Source organism: Haliaeetus albicilla, chromosome 5, assembly GCF_947461875.1.
Source record: "Haliaeetus albicilla chromosome 5, bHalAlb1.1, whole genome shotgun sequence".
NCBI lineage: Eukaryota > Metazoa > Chordata > Aves > Accipitriformes > Accipitridae > Haliaeetus > Haliaeetus albicilla.
The window spans coordinates 49,772,258-49,796,099 of record NC_091487.1 but is presented as its reverse complement, the minus strand read 5'-3'; the positions used below and the strand labels follow the sequence as shown (position 1 = coordinate 49,796,099).

The window sequence follows — 23,842 nt, the reverse complement described above, 5'->3', positions numbered from 1 at the left end:
TTCTGTGCTAATAACCTGAACCTGGGCTTCTGAGCTCGGACGGGGAGCCTGGCTAATGCACCTAGATCACATCCAGGCTCAGCTGGCTTACCTTCAGACAGTTTGGCTGTCCTTACATACATCAAGGTAGACCCTATTTATTTTCTTCAGTGAAGACTGAGAGTATTGGTCAATAACTTGATCCCAACAGCTGGAATGTATAGAAAAACTATTACAACAGGAATCGCAGCCACAGTCAATGCTCCCAGCAGAGACATCTGCTGGATAGAGCTAGGAGGGGTGGAAATCTCATCATTTGAGTCACTTAAAATTGGACGAAACAAATCCCTAGAGAATGTGGAGAAGGAAGAGTCCCCACAAGCGAGGAGAGAGCCTTAGTGTGGCCTCATGTGCAAGACTATGCTGTCACCTGAGGTGGGACCATACTGGTCCTCCGTAGGAGACTTGCTCCCCACATGTGGCTGGAGGTTGCACCCTGGAGCCCACGGGGTGCCGCGTACGCTCGATGTGTACACTGCTGGTTCGGCACGCTATTGTACGGCCCTAAGGGACTGAGTGTCACCCAGGGATGGCCCTAAGGGCAAGCTACAGGCTCCCTGGAGTGCCTGGTATGGGTAAGAGCTGGGCAGAGCTGAGAAACCCTGAACCATGCAGGCACAACAGCAGAGAGGACCTCCTCTGGCAGGACCCATGGGCCAGAGGAGAGGGACTGGGACACTGCTCCCTGTTTCTCACCACCTCACAGCTTCATGCAGAGGCACAGGACACCTTCAAGGAGGGGAGAGGCCAGGGGAAGAAAAGTAAACGTCCAGGGAATTCATACGTTCCTTTCTTCTGTGACTTCTCCCTCCAGCACTCTTGGCAGCTGGAGGGGCTCCTCTGTCCTTGGAAAGAATCCAGCTGCCTCTCCAGGGAACGCAACAGACAGAAGATGTTAGGGGCCTGGAAACTGGGTTTGCTATTTAAGCTGGTCCTTTTCTCTGCTTCGCTTAGAGAGAACTGAACAGCTGGCTTTCCACTGGCACAGCGGGGGGGTTTACCTTAAGACTAATTAGAACAGTTTCACTGGCAGTGCAAAAGCTGCACTTTTTTAGGACTTGCTGAAAAGTTTAAGATGTGTCCTGGGTGTATTTCTGCAGTAGAAGCTAAATTTTACGACCATTTTTTTTTCCTTCCTGTAACAATAGTAACTCTACCTTTAGCCTGGCCTCATTTTTCGAGTCAAGTCTGGTCCATCTCACTTTGTAACTGGGTCCATCACAGGACTGCCTAAGTGCCTGAAGAACACGTTAAAGGGAGGATATTTTTAATAGTAAGGGTATTTAACTCCTGGCCCAGCTTACCAGAAGGTGACGGAGAGTCTCTACCTGACGGCAGTATCTTTCCAAATCGTACGTACTTCTTCAAGTACAATTTCACGGGTTTGCAGGATGGGTCAGGAGGAAAGAAGGTCCATGGGCTATTACCAAGGTGGTTTGACCTTCTTTCTTCTGGAAAGATGCTGAGTTTGGGTTTCTCCTCCCTCTTCTCTTATGCTACACCAGGGCAGGTGCCTGGGATTACTGTGAACTGTATTGAATGATATTGTTCACTCACACATTTTGAAAGCCAGAAGAAGGAAAGGAGAAAAGTTATCATTATATACAACATGAATATTGCAGGCCATGGGATCTGACCCTTCAGGAAACCCTACTTGAAAGCAAAGGCTAGTACCCAACGCATTATTTATCCTCTTATGTGGTCATTACCTTTTGTCTCCCAAAATCGCCTCAGCAGTTTCACTTGAAGAGGTTTCTTGAACTTCTTTACTTCCTGGCCTGAAAAAAATGTATTTTTTGTAACGGACACAAATAGCTACTGCGTTTTCCTCCAGAATGGACTGTGTTTAAGGGGAGTAGGGAGCAATGACCTCCTAGAACAGTTCTAATGTGGATGCTGCAAGTATTGGTGAGCCGCTCACCACCGTGCAGCTTTGCCATTTCAGATCAGCCAAGGATCTCAGCCACGAAAAGCAAGGCCATTGTGCCTGATGTTGCTTATATGGAAAATCCTCCCAGCTGAATCATCAGCTGTCTGGAGAGGCTGGGTTGTATTTATATAACAGATACAGCTGACCTATCATTTCAATATATTTATTTCCTGACTGTTCTGCGGAGCCTGCTTGTTGGAGACCCTGAGAACATCAGTCTGAGCATAGCAGGAATTTCTTTCTATCTTTGCAGTTCACCTTTAATAGGGATAAAAGCAAATCCCCTAACTGACTGAGCATCATCAGGCACCTGACAAGTCTTACAAACACTTTCAAGAGCCAGGCACAACAGCTCAAACACTTACTCATTTATTGCTTTGATATTAAAAGCAGAGAGTCACAGATATTAAAAACAGAGAGAGTCCCAGAGCACAGCGGAGATAGGATCCATCCGTGTACAGAAATTGCCTAGCTTCATGTTCTACATGGAGCTTCAGATGACAGAAAAATCCTTCTAGAGTCCCGTCTGTCTGGGAGCTTTTCTGCGACATCAACTGGAGTCAAAGCAATAGAAAAGCTTCCAGATTTCTCTATTCCAGGCTGAGACAAGTTTGTAAATACTTCCAGAAATTGCCAACACCGCTGCAGGGCAAGGTCTCCGACGTTCACCTCCCTGCTATGAAATGCTGAGCACCTTAACTTCTTCGGCCCTCCCCCACTCACAACCAGCTATAAATCCTGCCCTTCGGTTGCTGGAATATCTCATCATGAGGGATGCTTTTTTTTAGGTTGAAAAATACAAATCCACCTTGGCAGAGCCATAGGCAGGCATATACATGGGCTGTGTTGCTGATACATTTTTACAAAGTGCTCCTAGTGTGGAAATAACTTATAGTGACACTAAGCACGTAGTATTTTTGCACGCTAACTTTTTGCCAGTATAGTTTATTCCAAAATTCCCACCCTTCCCAAGAGAAACAAGCTGTACTGGCAGTAGCATTGTTTTGATGGTAACCCTGCATCTGTACTAGGCGGCTTTGCAGGCACAACTCTTCTCCCTTAGCCAGCTAGTCTAAGAAAAGTCCTTGCAAAGGGAAGAGTGGAAACACGCCGGCCACACGGACGAGGGGCTCTGGGGCTCTGTGCAGGAGCTGCCCTTCCTCCAGGAGGCCGCAGATTCAGGCAGCACAGGAGGGCAGCGTAAGGTGCTCTCACCGCCAAGTGAGCTGGCACCGGGGAGGCTGCGTCAGGAGGAACCTGCCATCGGCAGAAAAGGAGTGCTGTCACTTGTTTGGGAGCTCATGGGCACCAGCTCGCTGCCAGGAGCCAAAGCTACTAAATAGGGGTGGGAACAAGCTGCTCGGGGACAGTTGAGGAAATGTGGGATAGAACTAGAGGTGTTTGGTAACCTGACAGATAAAGAAGAAAGAGTGCGGGTAGAGCTGGAGAAGTACTCAAGGTGGGAACAAGCTTTATAAAAAGACATAGGAGGGCAACATGTAGAAAAATGATGCTGGACTGGAGTAAAAAGCCCCTATTCCCACCTCACCCAGGATCCTGAACCATAATACAGAGTAGATGAAGGATTTTGTGTGTTGTGCTACTGAGAGAGATCACCATGAAGCAATAGCCCAGGCTCGCCCACTACAGTCTCTGGGGCAGGAGCTCACAGCCCTGCTGAGGTGAACATGAGAGCCACCAGACTCAGTAACTTGGTGTTGAGGTGAGTTAGATCTGGCACTGAGTATACACCAAACCCAGCGATGAACAGAAAGTGTCTGTCAGTGAAGGGAAGAGAAATCTCCACAAGCCTGGGAAGGATCTGAGGGGGCTAATCTTGATAGTCCCAAAAGGTCTGTGCTGGGAAGTAACTTCCACGGCAATGCCTCTGAAAGGCAGGGGTGGAGGTGTTGTGTTGAAGCCTTGAGCTGTAGGAGAGTATCGGGTGAAGGTACGCAGTGCTGCCCGAGGACAGAACTTGTCTGAGACAGAGGGTGCTGGCGCGGGGCTGGGCAGCCCCCCCAAGCTGTCCTCTGGATGCTTTGGAGCTGTTGGTAGTTCCAGGCTGCGGTGCAATGGAGACTCACTCCGCGCCTGCTTCGCCAGCCTTCCTTGCCCAGCAGAGATTGCTAGCAGGGGCAGGGCCCCTCAAGTCCAGCATAGGCAAGCTGCGTCCAGAAATTAAAGACCCCATCTGCTTCCCCGTGATCCCGATCCTATCAAAGTCGGTCAGAGTTTGGCCTTTGACTTGAGTACAAAATAACTTTTGCTGCAGGGGAGCAACCTTGAAGTCTCTGTTCAGTCCCTCTTTCTTCTACCTTTGATGGGAGGAATCACTGCTGCCTGCAATGACAGCTACCCCACATCACCAGGCAGCTGGGTGCTGGGGGTCGGGAGGGGAGTGAGGAGAACAAAACCTTCACTAGGCTGAAATCAATGCGAAACACTAGCAGCTAGGTATTCCACGAGCCTAGCTTTGTTGGACAGCTAAAATCACGTTAATGCAAGAAACAATGTAGGGAAGCCAGAAATGATTTTCTTATCTTTTTACTTGCTAGGATTCTGGGTCTGGACAGTGGCCAGCTCTCCCCCAGCATAGGGCTGAGAAGCTTGGAGACTGCTCTCCTTATCTCCAAGCTGCTCCTTGCAACATCTGCAAAGCAGTAATGAGACGTCTGATTGACCCAAATATATCAGTGATCACAGTTTCAGGAATGCTTAACATGCTGTAAATTGAACAGCACGTCAGCTTGGCTGATGTTTAACCCTCTACCAGTCAGCTGGTTTTAAAAATCTTCCAGCTTGTAAGCAGGACTATTGGCCAGCAGGGTGGCTCAGCAAAACTCTGGCTTGTTCTCCTTCCAAGTAGCGTAGTTAGGAGGCTGAGTATTTGGAGGGGGATGCTGTTTTCCCAGCTATTGATTTAAAAGTATAGCCTGTTGATTAACTGCTTAGCTTGCAAAAGGCAAGCTGTAATTGAAATGAACGTCACGCATAACTTGGAGCCTATTTTCACCTTAATAACAGGACATGCAGCGTCCTTATCCATGGCGATGGTACTTTTCCAGGGGGACTTCCCAGTGCAGGCACTGGCAGCTGGATGCTCGCTGTTAAGCATAATTGACCCTGCAAGAAATGCAAATAATTCACTTGAATCAAAATATGTGTCCAACCTATGTATGGAATAAAATTCATTTTTTTGCTTTCATTCCTTTTTCAATGAGCTGTGAGTTTTCATCAAACTATTTCAAGCCGGAAAGCGGCAGAGAAGAGAGGCTAATTCTGTGCCATTTCTTTGGTAAAAATATTCAGCCTACTGTTGGACAAAAGCCTCCCACTTAGTGTAATGGCGCCGTTCTTGCTGGGCACTGTGAGAAGTAGCAATCCCCGGTCCCAAATCACACACGCGGTGTTCGCCGTGCAGCTCGCCTGGCTTCAAAGGGTGAAAGCACGGAGCACCATCTGGCAGTAAGGCTTCGGGGTCGGAAGAGGACGAGACCTGAATTCGCGGGTGACAAGAGGAACGATGACGGCTCGCGTCGCGTTCGAGGGAAGCCGGGATGGTGACCAGTTCTCGTGACTTCAAAGTCCCCGGGTGCATGAGGGACCCAACAGCACTCAGTTACCGGCGTCGCAGTGAGGTGCGAGGTCCCGCCGGCAGAAAAGCCATCAGCCACGGGTTCGGCCAGGCGCTGGCTGTCCCCTCCGCGCCTGGCCCCTCTCCTTTCTTGCCAAGAGACCCCTCCAGCCGGGAGCCAGCCCCTTCGCTTCCCGAGGGTCTGCTCTGCCGGTGCAGCGCGGCGCCGTGACCGGCGGGAGGAGCTGGTGCGACGCGGCCGCTCGGCTGCCGGCGGCACCGGGAGCGGGAGCGGGGCCGGGGCGGGGGGAGCGGTCCCTTCTCTCCGCTCCCGTCCTGCCCGGGCTCGGGGGCAGCCGGGGCCGCTCCCCCCCGGCATGGGAGCGGAGGAGAAACGCTGCCGCCAGCAAAGGCGTTTGGCGTCGGAGCTTCCCGAAGGGGTCGGGGGGGGTCCCGGTTTAAAGGGGAGTTTGGGGCAGGGAATTCAGGTTCTGCATTGGTTTGGCGTTTTTTGGGTTGGTTGGTTTTTTGGAAGTTGTTAAGGTGGATTAGGGGAGTTTGAATGTTTTTAGCAAAATCCTGGAAAAGAGGGAATTCCCTTTTTCTTATATTAAATTGCATTCCAGCCAACCTGGAAGAGCGTGGTGTGGTTGGAAAACCAGGAGTTGTTGTTGCTCAAGGGAGCAGGAAGAGTTGAGGAGGTGAGAAAGAGAAAGGGCTTTTTCTCTTTTGCGGTGCTTAAGACTCTGTACGTGGTGGTTTCGCTTCGCTGCTCCAACTCCAAAACCTGCTTCGGCGGAGAGCCGCTGACCGAAGGGAGAGGTGCTTAATCTAACCGGGCTCACAAACACGGGCTTCCCGGAGAGGTCTCCAGTAAAATACAGACAGAGCAGAGCGAAGGGGACGGCGGAGAGTGGAAACGGGGGGACCTGCCCCCCCCCCCCGCTCCGCACGCTGCCCGCGCCCGCCGCCTTTGTGCGAGAACCCGCCGCTCGCAGCGCGGCGGCGGGGGCCGGGGCCGGGGCCGGGGCCGGGGCCGGGGCCGGGGCCGGGCGGAGCGCGGGGGGGACCGACCCGGGGCTGAACCGCGGCGCGACCCCGCCGCTCCGCTCCGCTCCGCTCTGCTCCGCCGTGGGCGGGAGGCGCCGCGGCCGCGCCCGGAGCCTCGGCGGGCCCACCGCCTTCCCCTCCCCTCCCTCGGCGGGGCCGGCTCCTTTGTGCTGCTGCCCGCAGCGGCGAGGGGGGAGCGGCGGAGCCGAGCCCCCCCCCCCCTCTACGCCGCAATCCCTTCCCTCCCCCCCACCCCCGGCCCCCTCGACGGGACGCCCCGCCCGCCTACGACCGCCGCCGGGGCATCGCCGCTTTAAGCGGAGGGCCACGCCGGGGGACGGGGCGGGCCGGGCGCGCCCCCCCGGCTCCCCCACGTGGTGCGGGTGCCCGTGCCTCCCGGCCGCCGGCGGAGCGGGGCGCACACGGCGCGGGGCTGCCGCCGGGGCTGCCGCCGGGGCTCGCCTGCTTCCCGCCGCCGCCGCTGCTGCTGCTCCCCGGGCGGCTGGTCCGGCCCGGCCCGGCCCGGCCCGGCCCGGTCCGCGGCCATGCGCCAGCGCCGCGCCGAGCGGCCGAGCGGCGGGGCTGCACCGCCGCCGCGTCCCGCGGCGTGAAGCGGCGGGAGGATGAAGCGGGCGAGGCGGGCCGCGCCGGGCCCCCTGCCCGTGCTGGGGCTGCTGCTGCTGCTGGGCGCCCTGCCGGGGCTCTGGACGGTGCTGCTGCTGCGGCGGGAGGCGGCGGCGCAGCCCGAGCCCGAGCCGGAGCCGGAGCCCGAGCCCGAGCCCGAGCCGCGCCCGCCCGCGGGGCCGCCGCCGGGGCGGTGGGGCTGGGAGCGCTCCCCGGCGGCGCGGGGCGAGCCCGGCGGCGGCGGGGGGCAGAAAACTTTCCGGGCGCTGCTGGCGGTGCCGGCGGCGGCGGCCGGCCGGGAGGAGCGGGGCGGCGAAGGGCGGGCGGCGGCGGCGGCGGCGGCGGCCGGGGGGGGCGGCTGGCCGGTGGAGCGGGGCATCTTCTGGAGCCGCGAGCTGGAGGAGCGGGTGCCGCCGGGCTTCGCGGCCGAGGAGGCGGCGGCCTGGCTGTCGGCCGCCCGCGGCGCCCGCGTGGCCTCGCTGGAGCGGGGCGGCTGCGGGCGCAGCTCCAACCGGCTGGCGCGGCTGTCGGACGGGAGCCGCGCCTGCGTCCGCTACGGCATCAACCCGGAGCAGATCCAGGGCGAGGCGCTCTCCTACCACCTGGCCGGCGTGCTGGGCATGCAGGAGCGGCTGCCGCCCACCGCCCTGGCGCTGGTGGAGGCCCGCGGGCGGCAGTGGGAGCCGGTGCGGGAGGAGCTGCGCGGCTCGCACTGGGCCGAGGGCGCCGTGGTCAGCCTGACCCGCTGGGTGGACAACCTGACCGCCGTGGTGGCCCCCGCGCCCTGGGGCGCCGAGGCGGGCGGCGGGCGGCGGCTGCAGCCGCTGTCGGCGGGGGGGCTGGGCGGGCTGCCGCCGGCGCAGCTGGTGGAGCTGGTGCAGTGGAGCGACCTGATCCTCTTCGACTACCTGACGGCCAACTTCGACCGCCTGGTCAGCAACCTCTTCAGCCTGCAGTGGGACCCGCGGGTGATGCGGCGCGCCACCAGCAACCTGCTGCGCGGCCCCGACGGCGGGCTCGTCTTCCTGGACAACGAGGCCGGGCTGGTGCACGGCTACCGCCTCCTCGCCATGTGGGACCCCTACAACGAGCCGCTGCTCCGCTCCGTCTGCGTCTTCCGCGAGGGCACGGCGCGCCGCGTCGCCGAGCTGCACCGCCGCCGCAGCGCCGCCGCCGAGCTCCGCCGCCGCTACCGGGCGCGGGAGCCGCTCTGGGCCCGCCTCGGCTTCCTCTCGGAGCGGCAGGCCGAGCTGCTGCAGGCCCGCGTCGACTTCGTGCACCGCCACATCGCCCACTGCCGCGCCCAGGCCGCCCTGCGCTGAGGGGACGCCGACGCCCCGCCGGGGCTCCGCGCCCCGCGGCCGACGCCGGGCCTGACCCCGCCGGGGCTCCGCGCCCCGCGGCCGACGCCGGGCCTGACCCCGCCGGGCCTGACCCCGCCGGGGCTCCGCGCCCCGCGGCCGACGCCGGGCCTGACCCCGCCGGGCCTGACCCCGCCGGGGCTCCGCGCCCCGCGGCCGACGCCGGGCCTGACCCCGCCGGGGCTCCGCGCCCCGCGGCCGACGCCGGGCCTGACCCCGCCGGGCCTGACCCCGCCGGGGCTCCGCGCCCCGCGGCCGACGCCGGGCCTGACCCCGCCGGGCCTGACCCCGCCGGGGCTCCGCGCCCCGCGGCCGACGCCGGGCCTGACCCCGCCGGGGCTCCGCGCCCCGCGGCCGACGCCGGGCCTGACCCCGCCGGGCCTGACCCCGCCGGGGCTCCGCGCCCCGCGGCCGACGCCGGGCCTGACCCCGCCGGGCCTGACCCCGCCGGGGCTCCGCGCCCCGCGGCCGACGCCGGGCCTGACCCCGCCGGCGGGGAGGGGAGGGGAGGGGAGGGAGCGGCCGCCGCTGCTCGGCCGCGGGTGCTCCCGGCCTGCCGGGGCCGTCTGTGGAGAGGAGCGGTCAAGTCGCCTTCGGGGGCTCTGAAGGTGCGGAGCGCGGCCGGGATGATGCTCCGGGCTCCGCTCCCGAAGCCAGGCAAAAAAAAAAAAAGGGAGGATTCTGCGTCCCGTCGCCCCGCTCGGCGGGGAGGCCGTCGTCTCTGTCCCGGTTGGGGCTGGCTGCCCGCTCCCCCGAAGGAGGGAGGCAGGCTGAAACATTTTTGTACGGACTCTTCCCTCCGTGGCAGCGTCTTTTAAGTACGAATGTTGGGGTTCATAGGCAGAGAACTGGCTGCACGATAGGGGAGCCCCCAAGGAGCAAAACTGCCCTATTTGTGAAGCTTGTTTTCTTACCGGTTGGTTTTCTTTAACGAGAGTGAACCTTTCCGCTGATCGTGAAATCTTGTCGATGAGAAGTGTATAGGAAGCCCATATTCCGTTAGCTCTTAGTCTTTGTTGTGGATGCATCTGTTTTGATTCTTAAGCGTTTGTGTGTAATCATCACCGCCACCACCACCCCCCTTTCGTCTGACCGGCGAAGTAACTGACTAATGGGTGACACAAGAGGATCTCCCAGGTTTTAAAAACATGGCTGTGCGCTAAGACTCTGACGCAATAGTTAAAGTGGAGGAAAAACTGTTTCATGCACTTTACTTTGACTTTTTAATTTTTTATAAAAGAAGACCTTTTTATTTTACAAAGTCAGCCTTTTATGTACATTATATATGTTCATAAGCTTTTCTGTAACATACTAAAGAAACTGATATTTCAGTAAAGCGTGTTAATGTTTTGCCTTCTTTGTCCTGAATGTTTGCCTGAGCTCTGACAGGGAAGCGTGCACCTCCTCCGTCTCCCCTGATGGGCAGCGGAGACCACCTCTTCCCAGCCTCTCACTCCACCGAACTGAACGAACTTGTGCTCCTTCCCTCCGAGACAGTGCGGCGTAGAGTTAAGCTTTCAAACACTGCCCTTCTCTCTCTCTCTCCTTCCTAGCTGTTGTGTCACTGAAAGGGCAAAAGCTCTTCGAGTGGTGGAAATAATGTGACTATTGCATACTTTAGCTGAATAGACTTTTGTCTGGGTTTTAAAGCCTGAAATGAACTGCCTTGACTAGCACCGAGGTAACCGGAGCAGTTAGTTTCAGCAAACCGATATAGATCGTGGGGGCTTAGCTGCCATCAGCCTATTCGGGTGCTGGGTACCAACCTCTTAATACAGGTCACGTCAAGTGTTCCTGTACCAGGAACGTCTCCGGAGGTGGCGGTTGCTTTCAGTGGGCACTTACACTGGTTCCCAGTCCTCTCTTCCTATTTTGGGTATCTTTGCAGTGGGGGTTGAGGCAGGATTGGGGAACAGGAATGCTTTGCAATCTTGCTAAAACAGTTGGTGGGTTTTTTTCTACAAAAGTTTTGTTCTAGGTAAGGCAAAGCAGTAGCAGTGGGTGTACAAAATAAACTACCTGTATCTCTTGTTTGCTTTTTTACATGTGCCAGTATTCATGGAAGAGGTCGTTGTATGGCTCAAAATACAGCCAGAGTAAGGACAAAGGACAAACTAATCCTCTTTAAACTCCAAATGCTGGTATATATCCTGCTGTAATCAAACAGCAGCATAATCTCTTCTACATCTGGAGAGGCGCCTCCCTTGATGAAGGCAGCAGCGTGCTCAGCGGCTGCTGCGCAAGTAGGTGCTGTCTTCAGTGTGTCGAGTGCTAACCTTCCCCTGAACTCAGAAAGAGCTGTGCATTCGTACCTGCAGAAGGTCTTTAGTCCTCATTTATTTAGATTAAACTTCCCATAAAGACAATTTTCTTTGGCCATTACAGTGTGTTCCTTTTTTTTTTTTTTAATAGGACAAGACAACAGTTTTACAAACAACTTAAAGTTAACGGTCGATTAGTTAGCTGTATTAGATATTGCAGCTGTGTGTGTGAGTATTTATTTTAGAATGTACCAGCAGCCTCCAAGACTAGCTTTCATTCAACTGCTTAACTGACAAGGCTCTCTATTGAACTTGTATTTATAGTTCACTGCATTTATTGCTCCAAACAATGCACAGAATCCCATGTGACCTTCCTTTGCCATTTACATGATAATACACAATTTAACTGTGTAATTCTTAGTTCTTCTTTAGCGTTGCTTTGTAACTCAAATGCAGCAGCTCTGTCGCATTCACCTAATGAAAATACATTTAAATAATTAACTGCTGGCATAAATTTTAAACCACTGTGCAGAGCAAACTGCTGTGCCACAAACATCTAAGGTTTCATTTCTGTTTAAGTACTTCTTTAAGTACGGCACAACTGTGGTTTTGACGGCTAATGGGAAATAAATCTCCTTTGCAACATCTTTAGAGCCAGAGCCTAGATAATTACACCTTTCGAGAAGAAACACGGTTTTCTACTTGGTGACTGGTAACTACCTCAAGTCGTATATAGGTTACACGTTCAAAAATGGCGTAGTTGTAGGCTGGTGTGAAACTTAGAGACGCTGTGCTAGAGAAGCTGTGCCCTACTGGGAAATGTGTTTGTTCAAAGAGGACGGAGAAAACTAGCTTGGATGGATGATGATAACTTCACTTTGTTGCTGCATTTTATTTTTCTAGTGTGGATCATCTGCTGCTGTGCCAGAGGAAGCTTTGAGTTACTGTCACATTAAGGAAAACTTACTTTCTTCCATGTGATTTCTTTAAGGCAAACAGTGCTTTGTAAATCAGTGGCCTGGTATGATTTTGCATGCCGTTTTAGCTGTATATGCTGATGTTTTACTACCTTCCTACAGAAACCAAGGGGTGAAACCCTGTAAAACTTTTTGTAGTATAATTTCAATGGCACTTGTCTAACTCTGCTTTCTTCCAGTGGAGTTTCCTTTGAGTTACAGTAATCGGGCGGGCGAGGAAGACCATTGCTTATTTGAGAACAAGAAGGCTTTAGGACCTGGAAGTTGTGAGTGGAAGGTTGTTCTCGTAGCAGGATCAGCCGGTTCTGGCCGTGCATTGCTGGCAGCTCAGCAGCACTTTACCTGAGGCTCAAAGAATCGGCTGCGCCAACTCGTACCAGAACGGGGCTGTAGGGCATCAGGCCTCACTCAGCAGAACGCTGAAGGGTGCACTTAACTTCCCACCGCTTTTCACAGGCTTTCGGAGAAGTATGTGCTTACAGGTTGGCCGCACTGGTGCCTCAGTTAGATGTGGCTTGTTGCACAGGACTGAGAAGAGTCTTGAAAAGGTTAGGTGGGCTCGGCAGCGTGCCGTCTGTCCCAGATGCAAGATGGGAGGTCTCGTTTTCCACTCTGCGGAGACTCATGTGCTTAACTGATAACACTAGCTTCAGAAAAAAAACAGGAAAAAAAATATCTAGAGGATGTTGTAATTTGAATGCACTTCATTCAGTCCCATATTTCTGTATGTTTCCCTGATGAAATTCAGAATGCCTCCCCCAGATTTTTTTCTTTCATTGAAATCCATGGGGGCGTGTAGGGTAGGGGGTTGTTGCTATGCCCAGCTTGAGTTCATGGTCACTGGGCTGTTACCTCCAAACCCTACTAACGTGAAGGGGGGACGGAGTTGGTTTCTGAGAACTGCCTAAGGGGTATTAAAATTGTACGTGCGGTGCCTCCTGCACCCCCAGGGAGCACTGGGCAGCAGAGCCTGGCCAAATTCAGTGGGTCCCCCTTCGTGAAAAAAGCAAGACTGGCATTTGCAGCACAAATCTTTCCTTTTGTTTGCTTGCATCTGAAGTAATTTCCAATCTGGATTTATTTTCCTTGTGGGTTTCCCTTTGAGAATTCCCCTCACTGCTTGGGAAGCTCTTCCCAGGCAGAGTCCCCTCGGTCGCACACAAAAGCGGCTGCCCTGGGGATGGAGCCGAGCTGTCCTCTTTGCCGCCCGACTAAGGCCATGTCAGCCCATTCAAAGATTCAGGAAATAACTCGAGGCCAGTGGAAGACAGTGAAAATATTGTTAGTTACACTTTGACTTACTGGGCGTACAGCACGCTCTTAACATTGCCGGCGTAGTTTTTGTGGTTTGCCTTCCCTTTGAAGTTCGGTGCATTTTTTTAAATGGTAATAATACTTAGAATTTTCTCACTGGCATTACTAGGTGGTCCAGGACTAGCTTGGATATGAGATTGTATTAAGACTTAATCCCATTTTGCATGTTATTCCTACTTTGCAACCACAGCATAAAATTTAATCACTCCTTCAGAGCTGCACTCCCTGGGTTGAACGTGGCAAAGCTCCCACGAGAACAGGCTGGGCTGCGCAGTAAGCAGCGCCTGCCAGGCACCTGCATGGCTCCTGCGACTCTCAATGACCTAGAAAACCTTTTACTTTGCCATCTTGGGTGCAAACGTAGCTCTCCCCACTGAAGTAACGTGCACTCCTCTGAGCAGAAGTTACTTCCCAACGCGACGATTCGTACCCGGAGAGAATATTTTGCTGTGCATAAACTGGTGTTTTAACAAATGTTATCAGTCCCACCTTCAGGCACTGTTTAATCTAACTTGGCATCCTTTGCATATGGGGCAGGAGCAAGGTTTTAATGTCTTAACCCCCTCTCGTGCTCTCGCTTTCCATCGCCCGCTCTCGGCGGAGGTGCAGGATGAGTTTATGGGGCAGAAGTACGCGCACTGCGTGCGTCGGGACCGCTGCTGCGTGCGGGTGCGAAAGGAGCCGTGCAGACAAAGGAAGGAGAGGAATCCCGTGTGAAAGCAAGCCAGCACCGCACTCAAGGAAAAAAAGCTCTGGCTGGATTATTGGAGGATGAACGACAGTAATAGGACAACAAAGAAGGTCTGGCGCTGCAGTCAGACCGGCTGTTTTTGAGTGATCCTGCTATTCAATCACTCCTCGTGTTTTTTTCTGGGGGGGGTGGTGTTGTGCACGTGGCACTCAGACCATTTCTGCAAGGAAAGAAACCCAAGGGAAGACTGACTGCAAAATGCAGCCATCGCTAATGCAGGGAAAATTGAGCAGACCTCCTGAAGACCCAGACCCCCTCCAGTTCCTCTCCCAGGGAGGGAAAGGCAGATAGGGGGATTTCAGGTGGGATGTAAGCAGAATGCAAGCTGGGGAAGAGTACGTTGCAGCATATTGTAATACCATTAATACAGAGCAGTTTTAAACTGTGCTGTTACATGTACTGCCATGATACCATCATGCTTGTCTACCCTCTGTCATGTGGGCTTTTTCAGATGTCACACAGTGTCAAGCCAGTCCTCGGTGTCAAGCCAGCAGAAGGTGTTTTCGAAGAAGTAGTCAAAGGCATGAAAATTCAAAAAAAGAAACAGATTTTGAGACACTTGAAAGTGGGCAAATTCCACACCAGCTATGTCCGCAGCAATGGGACATATTCAAGGAATTTGCCTGTGCCACCTTGTGAGGTGTAGAAAGACGCAGGAACAGAGAGGAAAGCACTCCAGAAAAGGACAGAGAAACAGTTGCATCCTTGCAGATGCTGGGGATGGCAAGTGGCAAATATCTTTTGGGGAAATTGCACGGGTGCAGAGGCAGCGTGGCCCTCACAGCCCCTTTCTCTGCCTTCTGTGACAGGTTTCCTGCAACCACCTCTGAAATAGGTCTTTTCTAGGCAGCCTGTGTCACAGAACAAGGAGAGAAGCATGTGTAGCAGGAGGCCTTCGGCACTCGAGTACAGGGGACCTGCCCTTCCCCCACGTAGACCACTGACAATTTGTGATCTGGAAAGCAGAGGCTCATTTTCAAAACCTGCCATTAAATGTTTCTGTCATCTGATGGATTTCAGCCTGCGTAACATTATGTATATTCAATAATTTTTACTGCCCTCCTTATTTAAGTCAACCCATTCAATATTATTTACCAAAACTCATGAAATGTTGAGCATATTTTTACTCTCCCCATTCAGAGTTGTGAGCAGTTCATTAAAAAGCTCCCTTTCGGTGCCATAAAATCCCTGTATATAATTTAATACCCAAGTATCTAACAGCACAGGGTTTCCCAAGCTACTTGAACTAGGGGATAGTGCCAGCCTCGAGGCACCCTCAGAGCTCACACCTGCAGCTGTGCCGTAGTGAGGGTTCGCAGGGCTTTGGGGTCCCTGTGGTTTTGGGTGAGGAGCAAGGCTGCGAGGGTCCCCTCGCTGCTGCCACTCGCTGCTTCTCGTGTTCCCCAAAAGCATGTGCGGGAGTTAAAATTACTGTTGGTCTGTATGGACTGGGTTGAAGTTGATTTTCCTCTTTTAGCTGAACGGTAGCTGAAGGGCTTTGTTCCTACAGGTATCATCTCACAGAAAGCAAAAGGCAGCTGTTAAAGTGTCTGTGTCCGTGTCCTGTCCCCCCAGCTACCCCTCCCTTAAACTCCCTCTTCTGCCAAAAGCCTTCTCCCCTCATGGCTGAGATCTTAAAAAATGCCTTGCGGTAAGGGCAGACAGGCATTTACCTCAAGCGATACTAACACACTAATGCAAGCCGGTAATGAGGTAAGGACCGACTGCATTTTATATCAGTATCTCCAACCCCAGCACAAAAGCAGAGGGATGTATTTCTGTGTGTCCTGTGTTTCAGTCAGAGTCATCATCATTTTTTAATGCACCTGTCTTGCCAGTTTCCTTTTTGTGTCTTCCTCTGGGGGAAAGAGTGTTAATAAACTATGGTTTAAAGCTGCCATTGTGATTTTTTTTTTTTTTAATCCATACATGATTCCTTGTAGGAGTCTGTTTGCAGAATTTACTTAAGTGACTGCAGTTAGTCAATTTGCTTTAGTTTAGCTGCGTCACCTTCATCATCCCCAAAGTTTTCAATGCCCTTTAGTATGTTCAAGCTAAGGAAAAGTAATCGCTTCCTTTGTTTTGTTAAAACCATATGGGATTTGCTCATCTGACAAAGAGTTATTTTTTATTTTTTAACAGTGCAGTGCAAAATCAGGTGGCATACATTATGGATGAACATGGATGCAAGGATCTGGAGGATATTAATGGTATTATTTCCTTTCACACCAGCTGCCCAGCAAGGCAACTGCTCAGTGGAGATATTCCAGGTTTGATAGCCGCCAGAGATCAAAACCAGGCCCACTGTTTGCAATTTGTTAAATGCAAGTAACCGGCTAAATTCTTTTCTGATTTACAGCCCTGCAGGGGTAAGAGCATGAATTTGCCTGCAATTCGGATGCAAAAGCTGGTGGTGAGTATATCCATGATGAGTATTATTTAAGATCTGCTTCGTCCCGCTTTTAGAAATAATGAGGGGGAGTGACAGTGGTGCTTCTTGCTCCTTTCTTTGCCGAGCGAGCCAGCAGACTGCCGGGAGCCCAGCTAACCAGAGCCTGCTGTGAGAGTCAGGATGACAGGAGGTTTTATGAGCTCCTCTATCAAGGAATATTTCAGGTTGTGCCAAAAATGAGGCAGTCATCTTCTGACTCATAAAAACAATCACCTGTGTAGAAATTTATCAAAGGTAGCAGCAAAGAAGAAAAAAAACCCAAACGTTCCGACTGGGAATGTCACACTGAGTCCAGCAATATCACTTTCAAGGCTCACTAAAGTGGTTAGTAGATAGCATTGAGTCATTCCCTTCCCAACAAGGTGGCACAGTGCAGAGCGGAGCGGAGACAGCCTGGGGACCAGCACAACATGGTACTTGGGATGCTGTCCAGTGACGGAGACTGAGGCTCCCGAAATTGCAAATGACAGAGCCCAGCGCAGTCATTTATCCCTCCATTCAAGCCAGCGCAGAGGAGCTGCTAACCGGGCCCTTCAGGTGCTTGTCAGCTGTAGAGCAACAAAGGACCACGACCGATGACTGACAGGTTTTTTACCAGTTTGTCATTTATTATGGAGCTGATGAAATGTCTAACTTTCTGAAGATGAGTGGTTGGAGCTGATACAGATTGGTTAAATGGATGCTCCTGGATTAAGTCTCCTGTTTTTCTTTAAGAAGAAAAGCGAACCATTTCCCTTCCTTATGTTTCTATCAGTGCTTCAGATGATTAAAAGTAAATTAGAAATGTAATTTACTTGTCAGTGAACAGTCTAGATAGTTATTTTACTTGTATTTTGCTCCTCCTAGTCAAGGCACATAAATGAGGCACTTCTTGTCAGTAATGAATCTCCAGGCAGTTTCATTTTCTAGACCTCTCCTACACAATCAGGACACTGCAGTAACTGTACTGTAGACTCCGCAATTGGTATTCCTTGAAATTAAGCTATTCCCATAAAAGTCACTCCAATTATTTCTTTATGTTTTTGTGTAAAAGAGAATATTTAGGATTTTTTTCCTTGTGAATCTTAACAAACCAGGCTACAATGTTTTCCTCTTTCAAACTGTCAGGTTTAGCTCCTTTATGTCGAAGGGAGAGCAGACAGCTGCTTCATGTGGCAATATCTATTTCCTATAAAACCGCACGGCAAGCCCATCTGTCTTAGTGCTTTTGGCGACATCAGGAAAGCTGTCTCTGATCAAAGAGGCATAGGACAGGTAGGTTACATACCAAAGTATGGATCTCAGGCTTGGTTGCTTCATGGGTGATGTATCTCTGCTTTGTGCAGGTATGGGCAGTTGGGCTTAGTACGTAGATCACGGACGCGTACGCGGTGTCAGCAATTGATATGAACCGGGACGCTGGTGAGCGCGAGTGTCGGAGAGGCTTTGTTTGGCCCTGGGAGAACAAAACCCTCAGGACCAGCCCCAGCGCGACCGTCTCCTTTCCTCCTCCTTCACCTCCCACCCCCTTCGGTGGAAAATAGATGTTTAAGCCGCAGAGCAGCCCAAAGCACGTTCAGGCAGGATCGAAACAGGTGGCCCGGGAAGCCGCAGGATCTGCGCTGACCCCACTGACGTGAGCGTCATCCAGCGTCGGCAGGGCGGCAGCTGGCACGGGGGATGGAGCCGGTCTCCTCCAGGAGCCGTCAACCCCGTCTGCCACGAGCACCGTGCCACGGCTCCGCGGTCCAGCTGGCCCCCGGCACAGCCGGCGCCACAGCTGTGGGGCCACGCGCGCCATGTCACCGGCTGTGCCGGGGGCCAGGAGCCAGGACAGGCACCGCTCTCATCCAGCACAAGTGGGAAACCCGACATGGGATTTCTAGCAGGTACTGAGCGGCAAAAAAATGGATGTTTCTGTATATTGCCTTGCTCCAGACTTGGTCCTCCTCCCTGCCAGGATCACCCTTGGCAATTCTGCAGCTAAGGCCGCTCTTGAGACACAGGGTTCAGCCTTGGAGCTGGGGAGCAAAAGTAGAAGGATCTCCGTCAGGAAGCAGGGAGAGGCGTCCCGCAAGCCAAGGCTGCAGCTGGGTGCTGCTCAGCCGAGGTCCGCGGTCCCTGCGGGTGGAAAGGCTGGGACGGGGGCACCGGTGAAACGTGGGGGTGGGATGGCTGCTCCCTCAAGAGACTCGACAGGCTCCGGCCAGCGGGAAGGAACGTGCTCCAGCGAACTTGTCTGTTCTGATGGCCCTTAAAATGTTTAAAACTTTACTTATGACACCCTGGCGCATTTGAGTACCTTGCCATGGGATACAGGGTAATGAGCAAATGCTGCATCTGGGAAAGGAACTTGAGCGTATTGACCCCTCGCTCTGCTCAAACCACTCAGCTCCTTTTCTTTACCATCTAGATCATTTTTGCTCCTGTCCACACTTTGCTGGAAGTTCTCAGGCACCACCAATATTCACACACGCTGGTACACGTTATACCATACACAGACAAGTCTGCCTGCCCTGCAGGGCCAGCTACCTCCTCTTTGCTACTCTGGGCTAGGAGGACCTACCTGTGCTTACACATAGTACCCCAGAAACACCAGGTAGGGTGGTAAGGAACACATGACATGCTATTTTATGAGGAAATGCAAATAAGTGTTTTCTTCCTTGTAATTTTTCGATCTGCTGTCAATTGAATGATAACCAGCCATTTCTTTCAATTCCAGCAACTATTGTATGTTCACAGTCATCAAGAGAATTTCTTCTCAGAAAGAAAAGTGTATTCACTGAACAACTTTAAAAATTATCCTGCCTGATACGAATTACTCACAAAGCTCGTTAACATTTCAGTTCTCAGTTTGCATAATAGCTGAAAAATATAGGTGTGCCAGATGGAGCCTTTTGTGCATTAGAAATGACAGACTTTTTACTTCTAACATTTCAGATGCGCGTACATCTTCCTGAAATTGTTGGGAAAGGGCAAATATAAGAAAAGCATTTACAGCACCTGTGTACGACTGCCGAGGAGCTGAGGTATGGCACGGGTGGATAATAAATAATAATATTCATGCTTAATGATAATGACATGGACCACTCAGAGAGAGCAGTACAATAAATACTGTGGTAATATTGATGATGTTACATTAGCACTTTGGACTTTTGCAGAGCATTTCCTGATGGATCCGAAGCACTTTACAAAGATGAGTTAGGCATCACGGTGCTCTCGTCGCGAGTCTCTCATTGCCCTCGCATTACAGAGAGGAAAACAGGAGTGGAGAAGCCAAGGGCACGTTGCACGGCGCTGGCAGAGCCGCAGCACCTAACTTCACGGGAAAGCAAGGCCAGCGATGGGCAAGCTCTAGCAAATTTTGCATTGAAGGTGGAGGTGAGCTAAGGCGAACCTCCCACCGAAGCCACCGAGGCTGGGGCACGGGTTTTCTTCCGCTGGCCATGCTGGGCAGGCAGCAGCGCGCTCTCGCTTTGGAGGAGCGCCTGATGCTGCGGGCTGGCGGAAAGCCTTTGCCATCTGCCGCGGGCAGGAGGGGCCCGTGTTCGTGGCCCCTCGGGGGACCCGATTCCCCCCAGCTGGCGGCTCGGGCCGCCCACGCTGCTGCTGGAGCCGGCAGAAAGCTCCGTCCCGCTCCTTGGCTTCCCCCGCGCCTCTGCCCGGTGCGGCGTCGCTGCCCTTGCCGGAGCAGCACGGCCACGTCGTAGAGTTCACCTCGTTTCCCAACAATGCCGGGCAGGCTTTGGAGTAAAGAAAGGGTAACGCAGTCCCGGGATTATTGTTACAAGCCTCAGGGTCATAATTGGAAGTAGAAGAAAGCTGTGATGTAGTTACAGCCTGTATTTAATGCGATATCTTTGTCGGTCTCGTATTTCTCCCGGAGTCCTTGTGTGACACGTGCCTTGAAGGGCAGCAATGTGGATTTAATGGAATAACCTGACCGCAGGCACTCCTCAGTACCCAGATGAATCATTTCTCTTTTTCCCCATATTTACACTAGATCTTTCTGTTCTTAATGAGCACAAATGTGGCATCAATAGCTCACATGCCTGCATCTGTTGTCTTCTGGGATCCCCACCCTGGGGAGATGGCTTAATACACGACCTTAAAGTATGTTGAAAATCTATAAGGTTTTACCTAGCAGCGCTGTGTTAACCGTACAATTTTTTCTGTTGAGACTATGGTCTTTGTGCCTTCCTGCCTTTGCTAGCAATAAGCTAGAGCATCTTTGGATGCATTATTAACAAGAGACCAGGAAGAAGCTCGGTGCTGGTGAAGCCTTTCGGGCCAAGCTCCTGCTCCTTCGGTACCGTTGACTCAGGATGGTCAGGCTGGCAGTGTACAAGCTGGCAGGGCTGTTACTCTGACGGGATGCACCGACCCCTCCGGGGTTGTCTCCGGACTTGCTTGTAGCAAGCGGTGCCTGCTACCGCCCGCCAGCTGGCCGGACCCTGATCTTGGGGTCCCCTTGCTTTAGCAGGAGCTCATGCAGCCTCACAGCACGCCTGGTTCAAAGCTGTTCCTGGGAGAGCAGAGCTTTAAAATTGAAATTTGAAACTGCTTGATCGGAGGAGTCAGTGCAGCACTGTGTATTAGCATAGGTATGTGCACTTACTGGGGGCACAGTAATGACTTAGAAAGGATTTGGGATTTTAGTGCTGGTTGTTCACGTGGATAGACACGCAGCTAGGAAGTGATTTTTCCACTGCCTTGCTGTTGGTGTAGGAATTTTCACTTTTAAAAGTGTGGATCATAATGATTGTGAAATTAAGCCATACAAGAAATGTATAGTTTTATGCATTTTGCTCACTCTGTGATTGTGTAAATAAAACCTGGGGGACAGAGCAGAAGAAAATCAGGCCATTTTATGCTGTTGACTACCTAATTCAATTACTGTTCAACCCAACTTCAGAATAACTGGGTCTGAACAAAAGAAAATAAATATACCTTTATTAAGACAGAAAAGTAATGAACTTAAATCATTAGATGTAGGTGAGGCTTCTGTAGATCATCAGATATCGAACCCAATGTAATCACAAATGCCACCTACTGTTAGCAACACTTCCAGGGTTCAGGAACACAGGAAGGACTTTCTTTTGATTTAAACCACGGCAGCTTGAAAACTGATTTTCTAGCTTTCTGCCAGTAGAAGTCAGATCAGAATCAGGTTTAGAATGTGATTAGTCCAAAATGTAAATGTTTGATCTTCCTTGGTGGGATTTTTTTTTTTTTTGGGGGGGGGGGGAGCACATCTTTTTCCTATTATTACTTTTTGAGAATGACTTACTTGCATGTTTGTCTGTTGAGGGTTTGTGATGGCTCTGTTAGTTTGCATTAGACTGTGAGTAGTGTCAGCTGAAATAAGTCTGACATTCATATGCTCCTCACAGAGCCTGAAGTTTTGCTCTATCAACACTTTTCTTAAGTGCATTGCATTACGGATTCTGTATGACAGGTTTGCACCTGGAGGCAAAGCCTGTTCCCTCCCCCCCCCCCTTCCCTGAAACCCCAAGTCTTTTCACATCAAGTATTTAATTTTCCTTTGTTCAGGATAAAATGATATGTAAAGTATGTGTTGCCATGGATGCAAGACTGAGAGCCTATTGATCCTCCCCTTATCCAGGTAGATTTCAAGCAGGATATTTAACATCAGAGGGCACTACAGCAGGGATGGCAAGGCAGAGACAGATTGGGGCAGGGAGAAACAACTCTAAAATTGAAGTTCCCATAGCTCGGAAGTGTCTTGTTGAAATAAAGCAAATCTTGTGCCCCCTGGGGTTTTGCTGGACTCACGCTCCCTGTGCTCGGCAGCATTCCTCCGCCAGCACTCGGTTTTCTCCCTCCCCTACTCCATGTGCCTTCCGCCATGCAAATGGCAGGGATTGTTCCCATTTCCCAGCCAAACCCACTCAGATTTGAGCTGGATAAGTCATTTTTTGTGTATGCCACAGATTAAGGAGTAATGGGATTGTAAATCCCGCAGGAGAGTGGTGTGAAGGGGAATGTCTGAGAGCATTGCGGGAGGATCCCTGACTGTGGAATGACCCAGCAGGGTCAAGCTGCTCATCCATCGAGGGCAAGTGGGTAGGGAAAAGGGAACACAGAGCTGCCTACGGCTCAGGGACTTCTGGAGAGGACACTTCTGCCACTGCCTCTCGCAGCAGATGAGGCCGTGCGCCTGGTTTTCATGAGCAGCACGTGGGGTAGTGTCGAGCCGTGGGCAAGAGGCAATCATCTCACAAGAGTGCTATAGCAGCAGAGAGGGCCACAGAGGGGGTGTGATATAAATAAATACATTTCAAAAGTGGTTTACAATGCTCCCCTAACTTAATTTCAACCTTATTTTTTATACCTATTGTGTTTGCCATGGCTTCATATCCTTTCCTTTCAGCAGCAGCATACTTATATCAGAACATCAATTGGCCATTGTAATTACATCGGACTGTGGCCTCTGCAGACCTCCACTCAAATTGTTTCATTTAATTTTGTCTAAAGAGTGTAGCGTTGCCTCCACGGACTTGTGCCAAAATTGGCTTATTTTGCTTCAGACTATCTTTTCCCCACAGGACCGCACTATTACGGCCTGCACTTGCTCCTTGCTGCCGAAAGCACGCACTTTAATCCACCTCGGGTCACGAGTTAAATGCCGCCTTAGGGTTTTTTGTCATTTTTTATTGGGGGAGCTCTGCGTGCTTGTGGGCAGGGTACCACGAGAGACCTGTTTGGCGGTGCCTGCTGCATAGCAGAGAGGGCCAGAAATTAGAAGCTGAAATTAGCTTCTCATTCAGGCAGCTGGATGTCTCTGTTACTGGGGCAGGGGAAAGGTGAGGGCATCTGCAGAAGCAGCGGGGACCGTCGCTTCCCTTGTTTCCAACAATCACCCTGTTGTAGGGCCCTTGCTCCTCTGTCATTCAGATGAGCTACCACAGCAGAAAGGCGCTTCCTTTCTTCTAACTGAAATGGGCTTTAATAAAGCTATTGTATTTGATCACTGGCTAAGGAAACAATAATTTAGCATAATAGGAAAAGATCATTAATGTTCAATGAACCTAACACTCTGCTCCAGTTTTCGCTGCCCTAGAGAGATGGAGTAAACTCTTTTTCCTTAATTGAAGACTAAATAGAGTACATTTCATTTTTCATTTCCAGCACTTTTTCCAATAGGCTTGTGATGTTCACTAATGCGTGCTGAAAGGGGTGGACTGCCTGGCAGCAGGGGAAAAATTGGGTGGGAGGGTTTAGAGCACATAAAAACTTGCTTGCACTTCATCAGATGGGTCTCTAGGGCCTTCGACTTCTTTCTTGACAAGCCTCCTTCCAAAAGCCCCCAAGGACCGTGCCGAGGAGATGCGGTGGTCTGTTATATTACAAAATAGAGAAGGGCAGAGGACAACGCTCACGTCCCCTCTCCCACAGCTGTCCCTCCATGGGGCACCCATGACAGGGAGCTGCACTCCTAATTTCTATACCAAGGGATTCCCTGGGGCATAAAGGGGTTTTCTGAGCTGCCAGGTGAGTGGCTTT

The 23,842-nt window shown here is 52.2% G+C and overlaps 1 protein-coding gene across 1 annotated transcript; it reads left to right on the top strand.

The window, feature by feature from the left end:
• Nucleotides 1-7,071: 7,071 nt before the first annotated feature.
• On the top strand, nucleotides 7,072-8,624 carry FJX1 (four-jointed box kinase 1). The gene has a single exon (XM_069784699.1). The coding sequence runs from the start codon at nucleotides 7,220-7,222 to the stop codon at nucleotides 8,540-8,542; it is 1,323 nt and encodes a 440-aa protein (XP_069640800.1). The 5' UTR covers nucleotides 7,072-7,219; the 3' UTR covers nucleotides 8,543-8,624.
• Nucleotides 8,625-23,842: the final 15,218 nt, after the last annotated feature.

Excerpts from the sequence above, each read along its gene's own strand:
- FJX1 (XM_069784699.1), top strand. The coding sequence starts at position 7,220 with ATGAAGCGGGCGAGGCGGGCCGCGCCGGGCCCCCTGCCCGTGCTGGGG.